The 19,802-nt window shown below is 35.8% G+C and overlaps 1 protein-coding gene across 2 annotated transcripts in view; it reads left to right on the top strand.

The window, feature by feature from the left end:
• cacna2d2a (calcium channel, voltage-dependent, alpha 2/delta subunit 2a) overlaps positions 1–19,802 on the top strand; it is a 256,533-nt gene that overhangs the window by 165,475 nt on the left and 71,256 nt on the right. For both annotated transcript variants that reach the window (XM_055213696.2, XM_055213695.2), the window contains exon 6: positions 2,332–2,470. In XM_055213696.2, coding sequence (XP_055069671.2) covers positions 2,332–2,470 — 139 coding nt within the window. The remainder of the gene's footprint in view (positions 1–2,331; positions 2,471–19,802) is intronic.

The following is a 19,802-nucleotide window of genomic DNA, read 5'->3' as shown; positions in this document are numbered from 1 at the left end:
ATTGTACAATTATATCTGAGAGAGAGAGAGAGAGAGAGAGAGAGAGAGAGAGAGAGAGAGAGGTTTAATTAATCAATTGCCTATGAGAGGTCTCGCAATCAAATGAGACTTTATGCTGAGATTTTATGAAACGGTAATTAGACCTGATCTGAGGTCCATTATGATTTACTGTAGATATATGTTTTTAGTGAATTTCTGCCTATATAAAATTATCCTACATAATGTAAAGAACATAAAATTATAATCTTGATATCTTTAACTCTTTCCCTGCCAAGACAAAACACTTCCCTGCCAATGATGCTCCCCTGACAAGTTTTTATGGCAATTCATACTTTCGCTATTATCCACTAGATTATAAACTAATTTAATAACATAGAAAACGGTGTATGTTTTGATCATAACTCTGAATCTGATCTCTAATAAAAGTCCTTTACAAAAAGGCAATTATTTCAGCTATTTGCTCAAAACTTTGTATTTTTGAAGAAATTTGAGAGGTTATAAAAACAGAATGAATGAAGATGGGATTAAACTTTTTTCAGTTTTGTTTGTTTGAAAGCAGAGGGTCTGTTTTTTTGATTTGTTATACCACGGGGCTGTTGAAGGCTTTATTCTGATTGGTTGAGAAATGTTCCATGGGTTATTTTTCAATAACTGCACCCCTAACCTAAAAATAGGCACCAGTGCAATATTTTTGGTAACCGCGGTATAAGCGGAATAATTGACTCTGGTCCTTTGAATTATCCGAAAATAATGCACACCTGCATAACCACCTTGGGTGTGCATTATTTCTTATAATTCAACAGCACGTCGTCAATTATTCCTTACATATATTTGTAAATATATATATTTATAAAAGAAAATTTTCCTGAAAGGCATTTTGTGAATTTTTTGAAGATTGAAATCAATGTAAGAATCTAACTTTAATGCTCCAAATCTTATCATTAGATTATGAGACTTTAGCCTGGATTTCACAAACTGGGTCAAATATATTAGACATCAAAGTCAAAACTGCTGATGTATTGTCACATAGCTTAAACTCATAAGAAACGGCATTGAAATTGAAAAAAACAACATAACATAACATTTTGGTTTTACACAAGTGAAAGACTAAGGTATTTTTAAAAAAGTCACTGTGATATCGAATAATAAACAGCTTTTTTGGCTTTATATTTAGTTTGTGCAAATTTAGAGAATCGCCTGAAAAACTATGATGTTCTGTAAGTTGACAATTGTTTTGACTTGCTGCACTTTAAAAAATGATGTGTTATTTTGAACCCAACATTGGGTTAAAAAGTACCAAGCCCGGCAAGGGCTAGAGAAAAGAAAACAAGATTCGCAAATCCGTGATCACAGATTTCGTCCCCTCAGTTTATAAACCATTTCTCCAAGGGGAGACCTGCCGGACTCCGTAAAAAAGGGACGAACCCAACCTGTTGCCTTGTAATTGAACCTACGCTGGGTTTATTTATTGGGTCAACTATAAAAATATTCTGGGATAATTTAACCCAACGGTTTGGTTTGTCCCCTTTGGTCCAAACGCTGGGTTGAAAATAACCCAGCAATTTTTATAGTGTGGGTGTTGTTTAGAAACACAAAACGAATACAAATAAATAAAAGTCACTGTCTATTATTTGTATTGTTTTAAAATGTGCTTTTGGTGTTTTGAGCTTTTGAAGACACAAAAGTATTTGATTTTAGTGTTCAACTTCATGTGAACACTATGCGTGCATAGAAAAGAATGTAATTTCTTTACATTGCAATACTCTGCATGAAAGTCAATGTTCAATGAGATGACGGTACACCTGTTTTTTTTTTTTTTTTCATTTTTATGGACGCAATGTCATTCCAGTTATTTTAATGTTTAGTTTTTTTGCAGCCTTTATACTGTTAGTCATTGCAGTTCTTTCAGTAGGCAGATTTTTTGATTTGTGAAATATTAAAATGTAAATTAGCAGCTTGTGTTGCTGAGTGATGTTCAGCAGTGGTGAGTTATTGACAGGGTTAATCGCTGAAGGCCTACAATGAGAAAGCGATAGCCATCACTGACGCTAATTGATTTTCAGCCATTTGCAAGCGCTTTGATACCTGCTGTTGTATTGTGTCGTGCTTGAATAGACTGGCGATGTATTGCGGCTTTTCCTGAAAAGAACCGCCAGCTTTATAGTTGTTTAGTCATGGATCAGCTCTGTCATATCTGTGTAATTATTGCTTGTCTTATTAATCACAGATGTGTGTGTGTCCAAGTGATGTTGTGTGTTTGCTGCGTGTCAGTCAGTGCACACGACACAAGTGTTCGTTTGTGTTTTTAAGAATCTGTCCGTTTCATTGCAGTTGGATGACGATGATGGAGAAAACCTGCTGGACAATCCCAACTCTCTGTCTTTGGAGTTTGTGGATGATCCGAACTTTAAAAATAAAGTGAATTATTCCTACACGGCTGTGCAGATTCCCACCGACATCTACAAAGGCTGTGAGTACTAAAGATGCACGCATTCAGTACACAAACTCTAATGTAACGATTATACAGTGAACATGTTTTTGTGATTTATGCTAAAAATGCAAATACTACATCAACTTGTATTGAATTTGACCTAACTTATAATGATGGTCTTTGATTAGCAGTGCAAAAGTCATGGGGTTCGAATTAGGGTTGCATAACGATTAATCGCGATTAATCTATTGCAGAATAAATGTTTTTGTTTACATCATATATGTGTGTACTGTGAATAATAACTTATAATATAATAATAACACACATGCATGTATATATTTAAGAAATGTTAACATGTGTATAAACATTTGTATATTTATGTATAATTTGTTATATAAATATAAATGTGTATATATATATATTAGGGGTGTAACGGTACGTGTATTCGAACCGGACCGTTTCGGTTCAGGGCTTTCGGCACGGTGCACACGTGCACCGAAAGGCCAAATGCATTTTGTGTGCGCCTGTGCAGAACATAATACGTGCGTTTCCGCACGAACATATTAAGTGGCGGACGTCTCCGCGTTCAGCGCAAGTCTTCTGTCAAACATATAACATAATTCGGCCCGCAGCAAGATTTTTATTTACTTAGTTGTATATCCGTTTGATTATTGATGTAAACGTTTACGTGTCGTATCTAAAAGCGCATGTTAAACGCGTGTCAACGCGCTGCTTTGTTCTTTCAAAAGTGCGTGAGAGGATGCACGTCTTTCGTTGCTACGCATTCATGAGACGCGCTTTCTGTGACAGCAAGAATAAGGAATGCGTGATCAGATTTTTCATCTGCATATCACGTCAATCATATCATTGTCACAATGCGATCAGCTGGTCGGGACAGAGAAGAGCTGTAACCCGGGCTTACTCAGCTGTTACTCAGCTGCGGAGGGGTTCGTAAGTAAAGTCACAGCTTACATTGATGACACAAGCAAAGATTAGGAGAAACGTGCAAAAGATCAAAGATGGCTATGTATGCAACTCACTTATCTCATAATAAGTATATCATCATGTTGCTTGCTATGCAGTTACACATAGAGCAGTAATATTATTTTTATACAGAGATGGTACATAGCCAATTCAATTCTGTGAGTTAAACAATCCAAAATAAATCAAAACAGAAAATTTTTAGTGGCAAAAATTTAGGCTAATAGTTCATAAATGTATTCAGGAATTGAATTTGTTAGTTCAAGGTTTTAGTAGAAAAAGTTTAAGAGAAGGTTAAGATAAGAGTTACCTTCTGTTATAAGATAATGTAAAAAATAACTTTGCAGTAGTATTTTATTTATTATTTTTTCATTTTATATATATTTTATCTGTTATATTTTAATAAAGTATTTAAAAAAGTGTAAACAAATTGTAAAAAAAAGTTTAAAGTAATAAACAACCTGCAGTTTAATGTTTGCATTTCTCCCTTACTGTACCGAAAATGAACCGAACCGTGGCTTCAAAACCGGGGTTCGCACCGAACCGTGATTTTTGCGTACCGTTACACCCCTAATATATATATATATATATATATATATATATATATATATATATATATATATATATATATATATATATATATATATATATATATATATATATATATATATATATATATATATATATATATATATATATATATAATTTTTTTTTTCTTAAAATTATACATGCATGTGTGCATTTATATATTAGTTTTTTTTATTTATATAAATAATTATTATTCACAGTTCACACAAAAACAAAAATCATTATTCTGCAAAAGATTAATCGCGATTAATCAATATGCAACCCTATTTCGAATCCCAGGGAATACACATACTGATAAAAACTGTATACTTTAAATACACCATAAGTTGCTTTGGATAAAAGCATCTGCCAGTTGCATTAAATACGAATGTAAAGATAAATTTGAGTTCTGCTGTCCATAGCAGATCGACCCTTTGACGCATATTTGTAACAATACACACCTGTTAAAGACCTCTAATCTGAATCGAAGCTATTATGCAAGTGTTTTTAATAGGACTAAATATTCTTCTGACTATACTAGGTTGCACAAGTGAAAGTATTTAAGGGTCTGTTCAGATTACCGAAGCGTTTTACCCTCTTGTTTTAAAGCTCACATAACACACGCTGTCTGTAATAATCTCATGTTAATGTTGAGTACCTATGTAAGCAATAAGGTACGAGAGGCTGTGCTGTGTCGTGAATGAGTGACGGCTGAAGGGCGTTGTTAGGCACGACGCGAAGCGGAGTGCCTGCAACCCCTTCGGCCGTTGCTTATTCACGATGCAGCGCTTGCCTCGAGTACCTTATTGCTTTTATAAAACGGTTACCACACAATATTAAAGTAAAAAAAATTATAGTGCAACTTTCATGAAGTTAAATCAATAAAAGCATTCCTTCCGCTAGAAAAAATAGTCCCTGACTGCGAACAACAACATGAAAGCTCAAATAAAAACAACAAACTGTTCTCAGACTTTGTCTCATTATATGTTTATGTGTTGCTAAGGGTGTTGCTAAGGGCGCAGTGATATTAAATAGAACCGTTGGGTGAAGCGGTCATGGCAGTGTTTTATTGTGAATAAAGCACACCTATTGACCAATCAGAATCAAGGATTGGAACTAACCGTTTTATAAAGAGTAGTATAACATCCTTCATATCTCCGAAGAGTCTTATCAGATTTATAAAAGACAGATCAGCTCTAGCGATTGTTTCCGGAAAAGCACGAAATCCCGGAGGCGTCCAGCAGGAGGAGCGAGTCACGAGCAAGCAAAACACACAAAACATTATCCCACTATCTCTGGATAACTTTGGATTCACAACATGTTCGTGTTGTTTACATTATATGCACTTACGTGCCGATAACCAACAAAACACAGATAGTTAATGCAGTTTTACAACTTATGACCCGGTTGGGACCGTCCCATTTCAACGAAATCCAGCGTTAAACAAAAAGCTGTTGCTACTCTTGGGTAAACAAACTATATCCATTGTTTTTATAAGCTTGACTTACTTGGAAAGCTGAACAAGGCTTTCTTTTCCTTACATTCAAAAACAGACTTCTTCTTCTTTTTGTGCCGAGTCTTGATATAAAACAAAGCTGTCGTTTGTAGTGATGCCTGTGACTTATACTCAAAAGAATAATGCTAATGAGTGATCTCGCTCCCTCTCTCTGGTTGACGTGTGGGCGTGCTTTTCCACAGGAAGTGCCCATAAAAGGAATATGGGGTCACTGATACATAACGGGTATCTATGTTCGAAAAAAAACTTGTAGGGAAGAGGAGGCATGAGTTTGGCCAAGAAATACCGTCACGCACTTTGCATTTGTTTAGCATTACGATTACAACTCTTTTCCCAACGGCGTTTTTATAAAAGTTGCCAGCCAGCGCCAGCATTTTTAAACGATTTTGCTTTTCAAAAACATTTGTCTTTAAATATATAAAAATATCCCTCTGCTTTCAAAAAAGTATCCTATGTTAATTTGTTCTTTTTATCACCACTGAAATATAGGTTTCTTCAAAAATGCCACATTTTTAACAAAAAGCTAAGGTAAATGGCTTTTTGTAAATTACTTTTGTTATAGATCAGATTCAGAGCGATATTCAAAACATGCACAGAGCATTTACTGCTTTTGAAACCGAAGATGCATTGGTGTTTTATAGGTTAAGAGCGCCACTTAGGATAATAGCGGGAAATATGTATTGCCGTAAAAACTTGGCATTGGCAGGGAAAGAGTTAACTGTGCTAATAAGTCAGAATGCATGAAATAGCATTAACCCTCCCAAAGCTGAGCTGACTAAAGCCTTGCACTTTGAAAATATCCAGGGATTTATGTGCATAAAGAGATCTGTCTGTGGAGGATTGAATCAAAGGCCTTTTATCTTTTGAATCTCTGATAACATCTTCCTGAACATCATGAGCGGTCCTTCAGAATGACAGTGAGATTCACTCAATACCGCTAATGTCAGACATTTTAAACTACATTTTTACAATTTCTTAGGAATATGTGAGTGGTGCTTGCCTGTGTAAAACTTTTTAGCAGGCTGTTTTTTACCCATTACTTTGCAGTTGCTAGTTGGTATAAAGTTTTGGGTGGTAACAAATCCATTGCTGTGTTGTATGGGTGGTTGCTCTGTAGCTTTTGAGTGTTTTTTACCATTTTCTATGTATGGTAGAAAGATATATTGAAAGAAGCGAAATATCGCAAAAGTGAATGTCACAGTATGCATATCGCAATGGTTTGCAGTAACGTAATGATTCGGTGACCTTAGACACGATGTAAAATGGAGACATTAGCAGAAGCTTTTAGTGGTTTGGTCTTCAAGGTTAGAGATGAAGGATTTTTTCTGTACTTGGTCTTATAGTCTCTTCAGCGTGTTGCATAAACAAGATATCAGAGGTCTGTGACGCTCATTCAGCGAGAAAGTCTTTTTGTATGAATTAGATCACTTGTAAAACCCCTGCGAGATGTTTTGTAGTGTGCCGTGTCCATTGAGGATTTAATGAACCTGTATTGTGTGGCTCTCTTGATGAACAAAACTAAACCAGACGCTCGTAATAAAAGCAAAGTTTTTCTTTTCGGGTGCTAAATGTGGCAGCATTTGTGTGCATGTCTCTGTCAGGGTTGCTTGGCCAGTTATTGAGTTGGAGAAGGTTTCCTCACTCAGCTGTAATGAAGCGTTATATGATTCATTATCCCATCACTGAATTCTCCTGCCAACGCTGTTAAGTTTGTAATTATCGCAGGTCAAACAGCCGCACCGTTTTCAGCTCATTATTGATGCCTGTTACCAAATGGACACTGGAGGAGAGCCACTGTGATATCTGGTGAGGTGATGCTTAGAGGAAAAGATGGATGATGGCGTTAGGAGACATAAAAATAAACATGTTTGTCTGGAAATGAAAGTCCAATGACTGCTTAAACGCAAAAGAAATTTGTATTGCTCGGAAATTGCTCTTTGTAACTCATTTAAAGGGTTTTGTTAAATGTTTCTTTAGGAGAAAAAATATAGATAAAATAATATTAAGCTGTTGCTTTTGGAGAATTTAAATGCAGATTTCTGTGTTTTGGCTTTCTGGAGTATAGCTACGAAAATATTGTTGCGAATACACAAATAGATGGATGCGCTTGTTGGAGCTTTAAAATGGGGCACTATCCAATGCCATTATAAAGCTGGAAAACGCCAGGATATTATTTAACTCATTCCCCGCCCAACCTTTTTTGAAAAGTTGCCCACCGGCATTATTTGTGATATTCACAGAAGTTTCACAAAATGCTTTTTTTCTAAAAATATATAAACATACAAATATATCGAATGAAAGAACAGAACCTGCTTTCAAACAAACAAACAATAATTGCATTTTTGTGAAAGGATCAGATTCAGAATGATTATCAAAACATACACGGAGTGTAAAAATTAATAAATAATTTTTTGCTTTAGTTTTTTTACAAATTGGGTAAGACGATATTACGGATAACCATAAAAACTCATCAGGACCACGTCACGTTTTTTTTCATGCAAATGTTTTCTCTTAATTGATGGGATAACTTGTCAATAGTGGGAAAAGAGTTACTATAACTCAGCAGAAAGAAGAAAGTCATATACACCGTCACCTAGGATGTTTATAGGATGAGTATAATATGAGCAAATTTTCATTCTGGGGTGAACTATTTCTTTTTATTACACAGCGCTCTGAAATGCTTGATTCTGTTTGGCCAGTCATGTGTGCACGTCTTGGGCCCTATTTTAACAATTTAAAGCACATGGTCTAAACCGCACGGTCTAAATGGGTGTGTCCTAATCCACGTTTGCTAATTTAGCGACAGAAAAATGGTTTGTGTGCTGAGCGCACCGTCCATAACAGTTGTTCCTATTCTTGTAATAAGTAATGTGTGTGTTTTTGGTGCATTAAACCAGAGTCTTATCTCTCATCCCCTTTAAAAGCCAGTTGCATTGGTGCAATGTCTAATCCCTATTTTGTAAACTGAAAAACTAAGCGGAGGAAGAAGACCTCCAGTTTAAGATTAATGTTAAATAATTGTGTTGTTTTCATTGAAATTGTTGTTTTTTGGATTAAAACCTTTAAAAAAAGTTGTAAGAAAAGGTTTGTACTGTAAAAATACTTTATTTGTTATAAACAGGAGATAAAGAATTTACAAACGTGCGGAGAGTTTCAGCACTCGGACAGCGCCATGAGTTTTTTTTAAAGCATTACTTTAAAAATGTTTCTCATTTCACCATATTCACAGGGACAGAGTCATCATATACAATAAATCTGTGGGGTAGCATTTAAAAAAAAAAAACATTTAAAAATAGATGCACTTGTTTAAAGCAAAGCATTTATTTACTTACCAGGCTGCAGGTGAAGCAGCTCTTTACGCCTTCTAATGTCTCATAATCGGTCCTCATTTATGTCCAAGAGACTCAATAATAATATTTTACATTTTAATCCTTTAGTTTTTCATATTAATAAAAAGGGTTTTGTTCTGCCGCGCATCCATGTTTGTGATAAGCAAACGCGCATTGTCGCCCTCTATTACGAACGCTCATTAAATAACAAAAACAATATTGCGCCATTGACTTTAGACTTTAGACCAGGTTTTTGTTGGTCAATGGCGTATTCTATTTTATTTGCCTTAAAATAGCAGCGCGCTAACAATGCGCCTCTGAACACACCTCGTTTTCAGACCAGAACGCCCATGGGTGCAAAATTGGGCACAAATGCATTTGCTATTTAAATAGCGTGGTGCTAAACGTGAAAATTATCATTGCGCCAGGTTGAAACAAGCAAAAGACACTTCCTTACCTTATTAGGTAAATAGCCGTGTAATAAATGGGATAATGTACAGGCAGCAGGTTGTTATCACACAATTATTTCTGCGATAACCCGCTGCTTATATTATCCCATACTTAGCAAACGTTTTCTTTCGCTCTCTAAAAGCAACAATGGAGATAAATTGTGATTTTTTCTTTTCTATATGATGGGTCCAGTATTTTACCATCACTGGTAAATTGTTTCAAGAGATGGGTGACACCTGAAGCACTTTCTCTGGACAGTATAAAATAATTAACTTTATTACCATTTTAAATGCATTTCGACATCATATTAATGTTCATTTCCGTCAGTCTGCCCTCATTCACCAGTGATAGTGACTGTCACAGCTTCAGGACGATTAGTCCACATGAAACATATGCTAATACAGATCCAGTCAGTTCATTATTATGCCGAGCAAACTTTAAATCCCTGCTGTAAGGAAACGTCCTCGTCTCAAGTTCTGTTTTTCGCCGCTCTATTGTTGCTGAAGATAATGATGGAAATAGTGGTTATTAAAGTCAAATTGAAAGACTAATTGTGTGTTCGGATGAAAGATGAGGAAATGCGGCTTTTATTTGTCAGAGGGATGAGATTAGCACCTCCCGCCAATACTGACCGTCCTGTCAGACTGCGACAATGGACAAATAAACCAGGAAGAGGTTTAGTGGGTACGGCTTCTTATGGACTTTAGATTTGTGGCTTATACTTTATCATGAATACATCATGGAGGATTTAAAACACTTTCATAGTTTGTGTTTCTGCATCTCAAATGGTAGAGCATTGCATTATACTGTAAAAGTTACAAAAAAAGTAAGTTACCTGGTTGCCTTCAATTTTTGATTCAAGCTAATATTAGTTTTTACAATTTTTTTTGTTGTTTACTAATATTTTTAAGTTAAATTAACTCAAAACTTTAAGGCAACCAGGTAACATACTTGTTAAGTTGAACCAACAAATCTTTTATTTACAGTGTAGCAGCGTAAAGGTCATAGGTTTGATTCCCAGGATTTAAGCATCTGAAAAATGCATAAATATAAATGATATACAGTATAAATGTTACATAGAAAAAACCTTGAATGTCATTATTCACGCGTGCTTCATTTCCTGATAGTCATGCAAACTGTCCACATATCAGCCTTAGACTTCGTGCTCCTCTTTCTGCTGGTACAGCGATATAACCCAACTCCCTTTGAGATGCGACTCCTCAATTAGAATTGGGAATTATATAAACCGTGGATTTGAAGTAGTTTTTTCTTCGGTTCATCCTCACCACCCCTCCTTCACTCTGCAGGTCCTCTTTGCTCACTGAAGGAGCACTATCACCCTCACCACATTAATTAAAAACCCTAACACAGTCAATGCCTTCCTTCATTCAACAGCACATTCACAAATTATATTTCCGCTGTTTATTGGTTACAGTATCATTTTAATTAAACTTTTATTTCCTTTCATTTTCTATTGACAATTCAAAGGTCCTACCCTTCTTAAGCAGTTCTTTGTATTTGGTGATTCTCTGGTAGCCTTTATATAAATGGTATGCAGTCAAAACTAAACAGGTGACATGCTTTAGTTTTAAAATAAACCTGCATTCAAAACTACTTAGAACACTGTCTAAGGCTGAAAAGAAACTTCATGTCTGTTGCCGTGTTATTATATCAAATAACAAAACTGCTTTGGTGTGTCGCATAGACGTCGTCATCGTCTTGCTGCCCCCTCCCCGTTCTGTGATCGGTTCCCTATTTCAAGGGCAAAAAAGGGCCATAGTTTCCATGCTAGACTTGCAGCGTGAATAAATTTGCGCGCAAGGCAGATTGAGAAACCCAGGCTACTTGGTTCAAACTATTTAAAGGCGGGGTGCATGATCTCTGAAAGCCAATGTTGACATTGAAATCACCTAAACAAACACGACCTTCTTTTGATAGACCCGCCCCACATATACACAACCCAGGCAACGATGTTGGTTAGTAGACACGCCCCTTACTGCTGATTGGCTACAAGTGTGTTTTGGTCCTCTGCCCGAGTGTTTTTCAAAAATCATGCACCCTGTCTTTATCTGATTTTGATTCTGAAATAAAATTGGACTCATAATTGTATTGAAATTGCAAGTCTATAATGAATCCCATTAACAAACTTCTACTAATTATTAAAGTGCTGCAAAAGTGATTATATTAATAGTTTTAGGAATAGATTAAACCAGTACACCAATATTGATACTCAATCAAGTGTCAATGCCTTAAATTTGTTTGTATGCTTTATAAATAATTAAGGATATTTGCATAGAGTGTTATTGTTTTTGTTGTTTTGCTCAAAAGTAAAACATTGTTTTAAGTATTAATGTTTTATTTACAAAGTTATCAAACTGAAAAAAGGGCATAATACATTTGGGACATACATTAACATTTTTTATCATTCTCTGCTTTCATTTTCTAATCTTGCACACTATGCACAGTACTGTAGATAACATTTAGTAAAATGTAAGATGTAGTACAGAATCATAAGAAAAATTCAGATTCAAAAAACAATAAAATGCTTACAGTAGCAGATAATGACACAAATGTCAACCGTTTTGCATGGTATGACTTGTACAGTAATTCCTAAATGTTTTGAGGTGTAATGCGGCTTTCACATAGGACGCGGTGTGCGCTGCGCTGGGAAACCCATTAATTTCAATGCCTTGCATCGCGCGAGGGCGTTTTTTTGTTGCGTCGAAGGTCAAATGTCCGCCGTGGTCAAAGTGCAAAATACTTTAACTTTTGCGCTGCGCTCTGTGAAGATTACCCGCCCGGCCAATAGAAATGGGGAATCCAAACAAGCAAAATGGACGAAAAGCTTATACTCGGAATTGCCGGAGCTTTAATACAAGTTAATAATACATGCTCCTACAGAGACATCGTAAGGAAAGCCGTGTCATGAAAACACATAGAAATTCAAGTTGGCATGTCAGGCGTGTTTTAAGTCAAGTAGCTTGTTGTAGGTAGGCAGCTTAAAGTTACGTGAAATAGAGACCTGTAAACCTGTAGTAATTTATTGAAAACCTCGCCTACTTTGGGCACAAATCGCTTGTCTGCGCTGAACACAGCGGCGAGCGCAGCGCACACCGCATCCTATGTGAAAGCCGCATAAGACTATTCAACAGAAACCAGTATAATGTATTTTGATGAGCAATTGAAAATTGTCCATAATCATCTGCATGGTTGTATTAAATTATTTGCAATGTGTCCAAAACAATGAGACTTTGATTTTATGTGGTGCACAACTGACTTGATGATGTGGAGGTTGAACAAAGTATTTTGAAAAATTTATTTCTGATTTAAGAAATGTTCTAAAGCGACTGAGAAAAACTGTAATAGCATATATCATTGCATTGTGATGCGAAGGTCCATTGCTCATCCAAATGCCCGCTGTGTGTCTGGATAACAGCGTGTGTTTTATCACCTGAGGTTATGACATATGTTCCTTCACTTTGACAGGTGTTGGCAGGACTTCTGACACTGATATCGGATGTGTCACACCGTCTGTGGCATTGCTATAGTTCGTGAACGTGAGGTGGACTTATAGTTCAGTTTCATTGCTAGCTGTTAATGTGTAAAAAATAAAGTCAAAGTGAGGTTTATTGTTGTTTTCCTCTCCAGGGCACAAAATGACAATTTCCCATTAAACCTTGATGCAACCATACAACATATAACAAAAGATAACATTTCTTTCAGCACCACAGCACTGTGTTGCAGGTTAAGCTGCTATATACACAAATAAATAGACACATTTAACATTATGTATAAACATAGAGCAGCAGTGTATATGACTATTTACAATATGCATACCTATTAGGGATATTTAACAGTATACGTTAAATATCTTTGCTGTCTTAAATTTCGTTCTGCCCTAAAGTCATTTTAACTTACTTTAATGACTAGAGATAAAACATAGATAAAATGAGCAACTTCATTTTATAAGTTGTAGCAACTCATCTTTTTTGAAGATAAATAATAGGAAGTTGAAATGACTTAAAAAAATAAATTATTTATAATAATAATTTAAAGTGTAATAAACAAAGTAAGATGAAATACAAACCCAAGTGATTTTTAATTAGTACAACTTTTTTGGCAATTTTCTTATGTACATCACGACTTATAAATAACAAACTGAGAGAGTTTGTCTCATTCAGTGCCACTGATGTGGTTTAATTTTAACTAAAATCAAATAAATACAAATTAATATGAAAATACAACAATTTTTATTGAGCGTTTTAATTGTAAGTAAAAACAGTAAGTAAAACAAGGCATGCTTAGAAAATGGGAGACAGGACTGCATTTAGTTACGGTTTGGCAAGTTATCAATTTCTGAATACTGTGCACCGAAAAAGAAATGTAGAATTTTTGATTCATGCACTACCAGCAAGGGCCTTGCGATGACGTCGAGCCTCATATATGGTAAAGACAACTTCAGCTGATATGCGAGACGATCATTCACATGGGTTTAATGTTCGCTTCGTCAGAATTTATTCTGCAATTTTATGCTATAAGTAAATTTTTTTGGCATTTCCATCACTCGTTTTTTTATGCGATACATCAAAATGCACAAAAAATCTATGTGATGGAAACCCAGATACAGTAGTTATAGTGGAATTAACTAGAATAAATGTGTTTGTATGCACATTTTACATAGACACATTTGGGTGAGTCTCACGAAATCCAGATTTAGAAGGTGTCCAGCATCAGAATTTTTAAAAAGCCCTTAAAGCCCATTTTTAAATATATTTATATAAGCATTTATATATATTTTTTTTGAGGATTTAAAAAATATTTTCTATAGAATTATTTACATTTTTTAGATTATCATTATAAAAAATTATCATTACCGCAACATGATATTACATTAAATATATGCATTTACAAAGTCATGTTTCGGTAATGAGAACTAAAAAGTTGTCTAGGTACTATGACAAACAAAATTTAAACTTTTATCTGAAGAGAAAAAATAAGAATGACTTACCTGGTAGCCATCTTGAGTGTCACAGTCAATTATATCCCTTCCAACAAATATTTTTTATGTTCATTGAGGGCTTAAACAATGATGGAAAATTGTTGCGGAGGATGAGAAAATTGGTCTTGGACACATTTATATTCCTTATTATCGTCTCTACATTTAACAATGATCATCATATAGCACATGTTTCTTTACTGTAAATGTTTATAGTATACATGCACTGAAGCTTTTTTATTTTTTTTATTATAAATATTTCCATATTAAAGAACCCAAATCTAGTCATGGACACATTGCGGTAATGAAAATGTTCCCCTTAAATGTGGAAAAACAACAAAATTGGTTTGTATGATGTAATTTGAAATCATTTACAAAATAGTACATGAAAAGATGTTTGTAACTGTATGCTTCTTATTTTAGCAGAGTTTCGTTGCAAAACGAGATAAATCCATTTTTTAACATTTTTGTTAAAACATGTTTATTATCATGTTATTATTTTGTTTAATGGTGCTACTTAGCTGTATTTTTTTAAGTTATGAAGGTTTAAATCAAAACAAACCAACTGCAGTTGAATTGATATTAATTGGAATGCACAACCAAAAAACGAGATTTCTGAACAATTAAAAAACAGATTTATCTCGTTTTGCAACTAAACTCTTCATTTACTTTTTTATCAAAATGTTTCATGACACCTCATAAGTCTAATTTTGTGAGAATCACCCAGATTTGTAAATCCTAGAAATATCTTCATGCGTATGTATGATTATGCTCCATAATTGAGGCAGTCGTCCAGCACACAGACTCCTGCAGACGCTCTTTCGCTGAGTAATAAGAGCGATAGGACCCAACATGAAGGATCGCTGGCCACACATCACGCCCCATAAATTGGCCTCATAACCAGGGCCGCTCATCATGTGCCGCCAAGCTCCATAACAGTCCGAACGTTTAGCACAACTGCAGCTCTTAAACGTGTCTGAAGGATTCTGTCTGATGGATTAGCTTATAAAACCATCGCAGGGCGTCTCGCACATACTCACAAACACACATACACGTGCTGCTGTGTTGAAAGATGAGTCCTACGTGGTCGAACCCTACCACCCACAAATTTCGTCTGGAAGGATATTTTTTCCTTTTATCAAGTGTCCGAGGAAAGTCATGCATCCTCTGGGAAATAAATCAACTCAGGTCTTTTTCGGCCCTCGTTTTTGTTATCTACCCAGCCCTCGTATATCTGCGCAGATGACCTGACACAGTCCTGTTTGTGTGTGTGTGTGTCGCAGCTACTGTCCACTATGTAGTGACTGAATCTGCATACCACCCGCGTGTGACCGATAGTGATGTTAACAGCATGTGGGTGTCGTTTTATCCTTGACTCAAAGACACACGTATACACGCACTAAACACCAGATGCTTATGGAAGGGTAAACTCAAAACTCCAGCTATTATAGATTTTCATGTCAGCATATAATCAACTGCTATTAACAGCGTTTCACAGCCGAAAGCCTGTCATATGTTGGCTCTGCCGTAAATCTTGGTGATCCTGCATGTTATTATACTTGATGGCTTTGCCCCAAAACGCGGAATTTACTGACCATCGGATGAATGTTGTGCACGAACATGGAAATTGCTTTAAGATTACAACTAGCTGTAATCTGATTGGCTAACATTATGAAATTTCAATGGGTCGCTGTTAGGGGGGACCACTTAAAACCCGAGGTCTGACCCAAGCGGGTTCGGGTCTAAAGGTTAATGCGTGCCTCGGACACGGGTCGAGTATAATAATAGTGGCAGCGGGTCTCGGGGTAATTTAAAATGAATGTGTTTTGCCGAACTGACCCGAGAAGACCCGAACTATCTGCCGTCTGTGCATCGAGTACTTTTCCAACCCGTCCTCTGTTTGGCAAGAGCGCTTGCGACATTGTGTGGCTGGCGGTAGGTTTATTTTCGTTGAGCCAGACCCGTCAGTCAATTTTAAATGCTAATTTCTTGCTTATAACAAAAGCAGAATAATGCCTTAAAGCTGCTGTGACAGGGTGTACAGCTAACAAGCCAAAAAAAACCAGAAATAAGTTTTTATAAGCTGGTTTTCAAAATTAGCATAACTGCGCTCGGTCTCTATAGAGGTAAAAAGTGATTCGGGTCATTTCGGGTCGGGTACACTTCTTTGAACCTGAGAAGACCTCTAGTCGGTGTGCAGATCGGGAAAGTTTCCAGTCTGAAATAGCAAACCATATTAATGACTGTCATGTTAAAATTAGGAACACAAAGATACTACATACTAGTACGCTATACTAGTTTTACTGTATTGCTGCATTTAGCGTAATTGTTTAATGATAATATATTTTTAAATTATAATTAAACAAATTAAAATTTGTTTATTAAGTACAGCATGGATTAAAGCATTTTTTCCTAATGCATTGCAGAGCTATTTAGTTATTTTAAAAAAAATTACGCTGGATTGTTTTGAATAACCATAATGTGCTTAAGTGTGCGAAATTAATTGACTTCAATAAGATCCAGCACAAAAAACTTGATGTGAATATTCTAGTAAAAATGTTTAATTACTGATGTTCATCGACAAGTTAACTCATTCCCCGCCAGCCTTTTTTTTAAAGTTGCCCGCCAGCATTTTTTGTGATTTTCACAAAAAATTCACAAAATACCTTCCAGGTATTTTTTTCTAATAAAATATTTAAACATACAAATATAACAAATGAAAGAACAGACCCTCTGCTTTCAAACAAACAAACAAACAAACAAACAAAACACGAAAAAAGTTTCATCCTATGTTTTTTTTCTCTGTTTATAAACTCTTAAATTATATAAGTATTTGAAGAGTTACGTTGCAAAACGAGATAACCACCGTTTTTTTTAATTGTTCAGAAATCTCGTTTTTTGGTTGTGCATTCCAATTAATATCAATTCAACTGCAGTTAGTTTGTTTTGATTTAAACCTTCATAACTTAAAAAATACAGCTAAGTAGCACCATGAAACAAAATAATAACATGATAACATAATAATAAACATGTTTTGACAAAAATGTTAAAAAATGGATTTATCTCATTTTGCAACGAAACTCTTCATTTTTCTTAAAAAAAATCATTTTTTTAGCAAAAGCTGAAATAATTGCATTTTTGTGAAGGAATTTTGTTAGAGATCCGATTCAGAACGATTATCAAAAGGTACACAGAGTTTAAAATTAGTAAATCATTTTTTTCCTTCAGTTTTTATAAATTGGTTAAGTGCACCGTTTAGTGGATAATCGCGGTATTACAAATTACCATAAAACCCCATCAGGAACACATTTTTTATGCAAATGTTTTCTCTTAATTGACAAGATAACTCGCCAATGGCTGCGAAAGAGTTAAAGAGGCAAACAATTTGTTGTAAGAAATGCTTTATTTTAAATTATAGTAATTGAAAGATGTTACTTTAAAATATTATTTGTTTGGTCTCTTAGTTGAATTCCTTGAGGAAACCTGATTATATTGAATCAGACTCAGACATTGCTGATTCTCATCTTTATTGGTCGGTTGTATTTTGGTGTTTGTATGTGAATGTTTGAGTATTCTGGGTTTAACCTCACATTCGGTCTTACAGATATTGTTCCTCCTCTCATTTGATGAGCTGTCAGCAAACGTGGCCTGGGTCTGATTGAAAATCAGGGGCGAAATGGATAATGATTGTTTATTTAGCGCTGAGTTCAGCCAACTGTGGGTGTGGGCAGAAACTCTGAAGCAACTCAAGCACTTTCAGAGGTTTTATCTGACCAGCGTAATGAAATCACAGCAACTTCTCTTTGTTTTCCCATTTCGTCTTTTGCTCGACTAATCAGCTGCCCATTACAGACCTGCTTGTGCTCACAAACCTGTTTGTGCTTATGAGTGTGTTTCTGTGTTTGTGTGGTTATTAAATATTAGCACACCTCTGAAATCAAAGGCTAAAAATGAAAGTGGATATGCTGTGGGTCTGAAGGATGTTAGACATACTAAGTAAATATTAGTGGACTGCTGGTTACATACTGTGTACTGTCTATTATTTATTTATAGGAATGTGAAACATTATGCAATGGTAAACAATTCAAACTGTACTTTGATACAAGTTCGATTGTCACATGATCTTATGGACGGATGGATGGACAGACAGACAGAAAGATGGATGAATGAACTCATGGATGAACAGACAGATAGATAGGTAAACATAAAAATGGATGGATGGATGGATAGACACATAGACAGACAGAAAGGCAGGAAGACATATAGGGTGGGTGGACAGACAGACAGACAGACAGATAGATAGATAGATACACAAACAGACAGATGGATGAATTAACTGATGGATGGATGGACGGACAGACAGATAGGTAGACATACAATTGGATGGATGGATGGATGGACAGACAGACAGACACATAGACAGACAGAACATATAGGGTGGGTTGACTGATAGACAGACAGACAGATAGGTAGATGGATAGATACAAAGACAAATTGATGAATGAACAGATGGATGGATGGAAAGACAGACAGGTAGACAGACAGACCAATAGGACAGATGGATGGATGGATGGATGGATGGATGGATAGATGGATGGATGGATGGATGGATGGATGGATGGATGGATGGATGGATGGATGGATGGATGGACGGATGGATAGATAGACATATGGATGGACAGATAGACATATGGATGGACAGATGGATAGATAGATGGATGGACTTATGAATAGATCATAGATAGACAGATGGATGGATAGATAGATAGATGGATAATTGAACTTATGGATGTTACAAATAGTTAGGGATGGATGGATGGATAGACAGATGGATAGATAGATGGATAATTGAACTCCTGGATGAACAGACAGACAGACAGATAGGTAAATAGTTACAAATAGTTAGGGATGGATGGATAGATGGATGGATGATGGATGATGGATGGATGGATGGATGGATGGATGGATGGATGGATGGATGATGATGGATGGATGGACAGATGGATAGATAGACAGATGGATAGTTAGATGGATAATTGAACTGATGGATGAACAGTCAGACAGATAGGTAAATAGTTGCAAATAGTTAGGGATGGATGGAAAGATAAAGCATGGATGGATGGATGGATGGATGGATGGATGGATGGATGGAAAGATAAAGGATGGATGGATGGATAGTTAGATGGATAATTGAACTCATGTATGAACAGACTGACAGGTAAATTGTTACAAATAGTTAGGGATGGATGGATGGATGGATGGATGGATAGATGGATAGATGGATGGATGGATGATGATGGATGGATGGACGGATGGATAGATAGACAGATGGATAGTTAGATGGATAATTGAACTGATGGATGAACAGTCAGACAGATAAGTAAATAGTTACAAATAGTAAGGGATGGATGGAAAGATAAAGAATGGATGGATGGATGGATGGATGGATGGATGGAAAGATAAAGGATGGATGGATGGATAGTTAGATGGATAATTGAACTCATGTATGAACAGTCAGACAGATAGGTAAAT

Source organism: Misgurnus anguillicaudatus, chromosome 8, assembly GCF_027580225.2.
Source record: "Misgurnus anguillicaudatus chromosome 8, ASM2758022v2, whole genome shotgun sequence".
Lineage (NCBI taxonomy): Eukaryota > Metazoa > Chordata > Actinopteri > Cypriniformes > Cobitidae > Misgurnus > Misgurnus anguillicaudatus.
The sequence above is the reverse complement of the archived record's forward strand: the minus strand, read 5'-3'. Positions and strand labels throughout refer to the sequence as shown.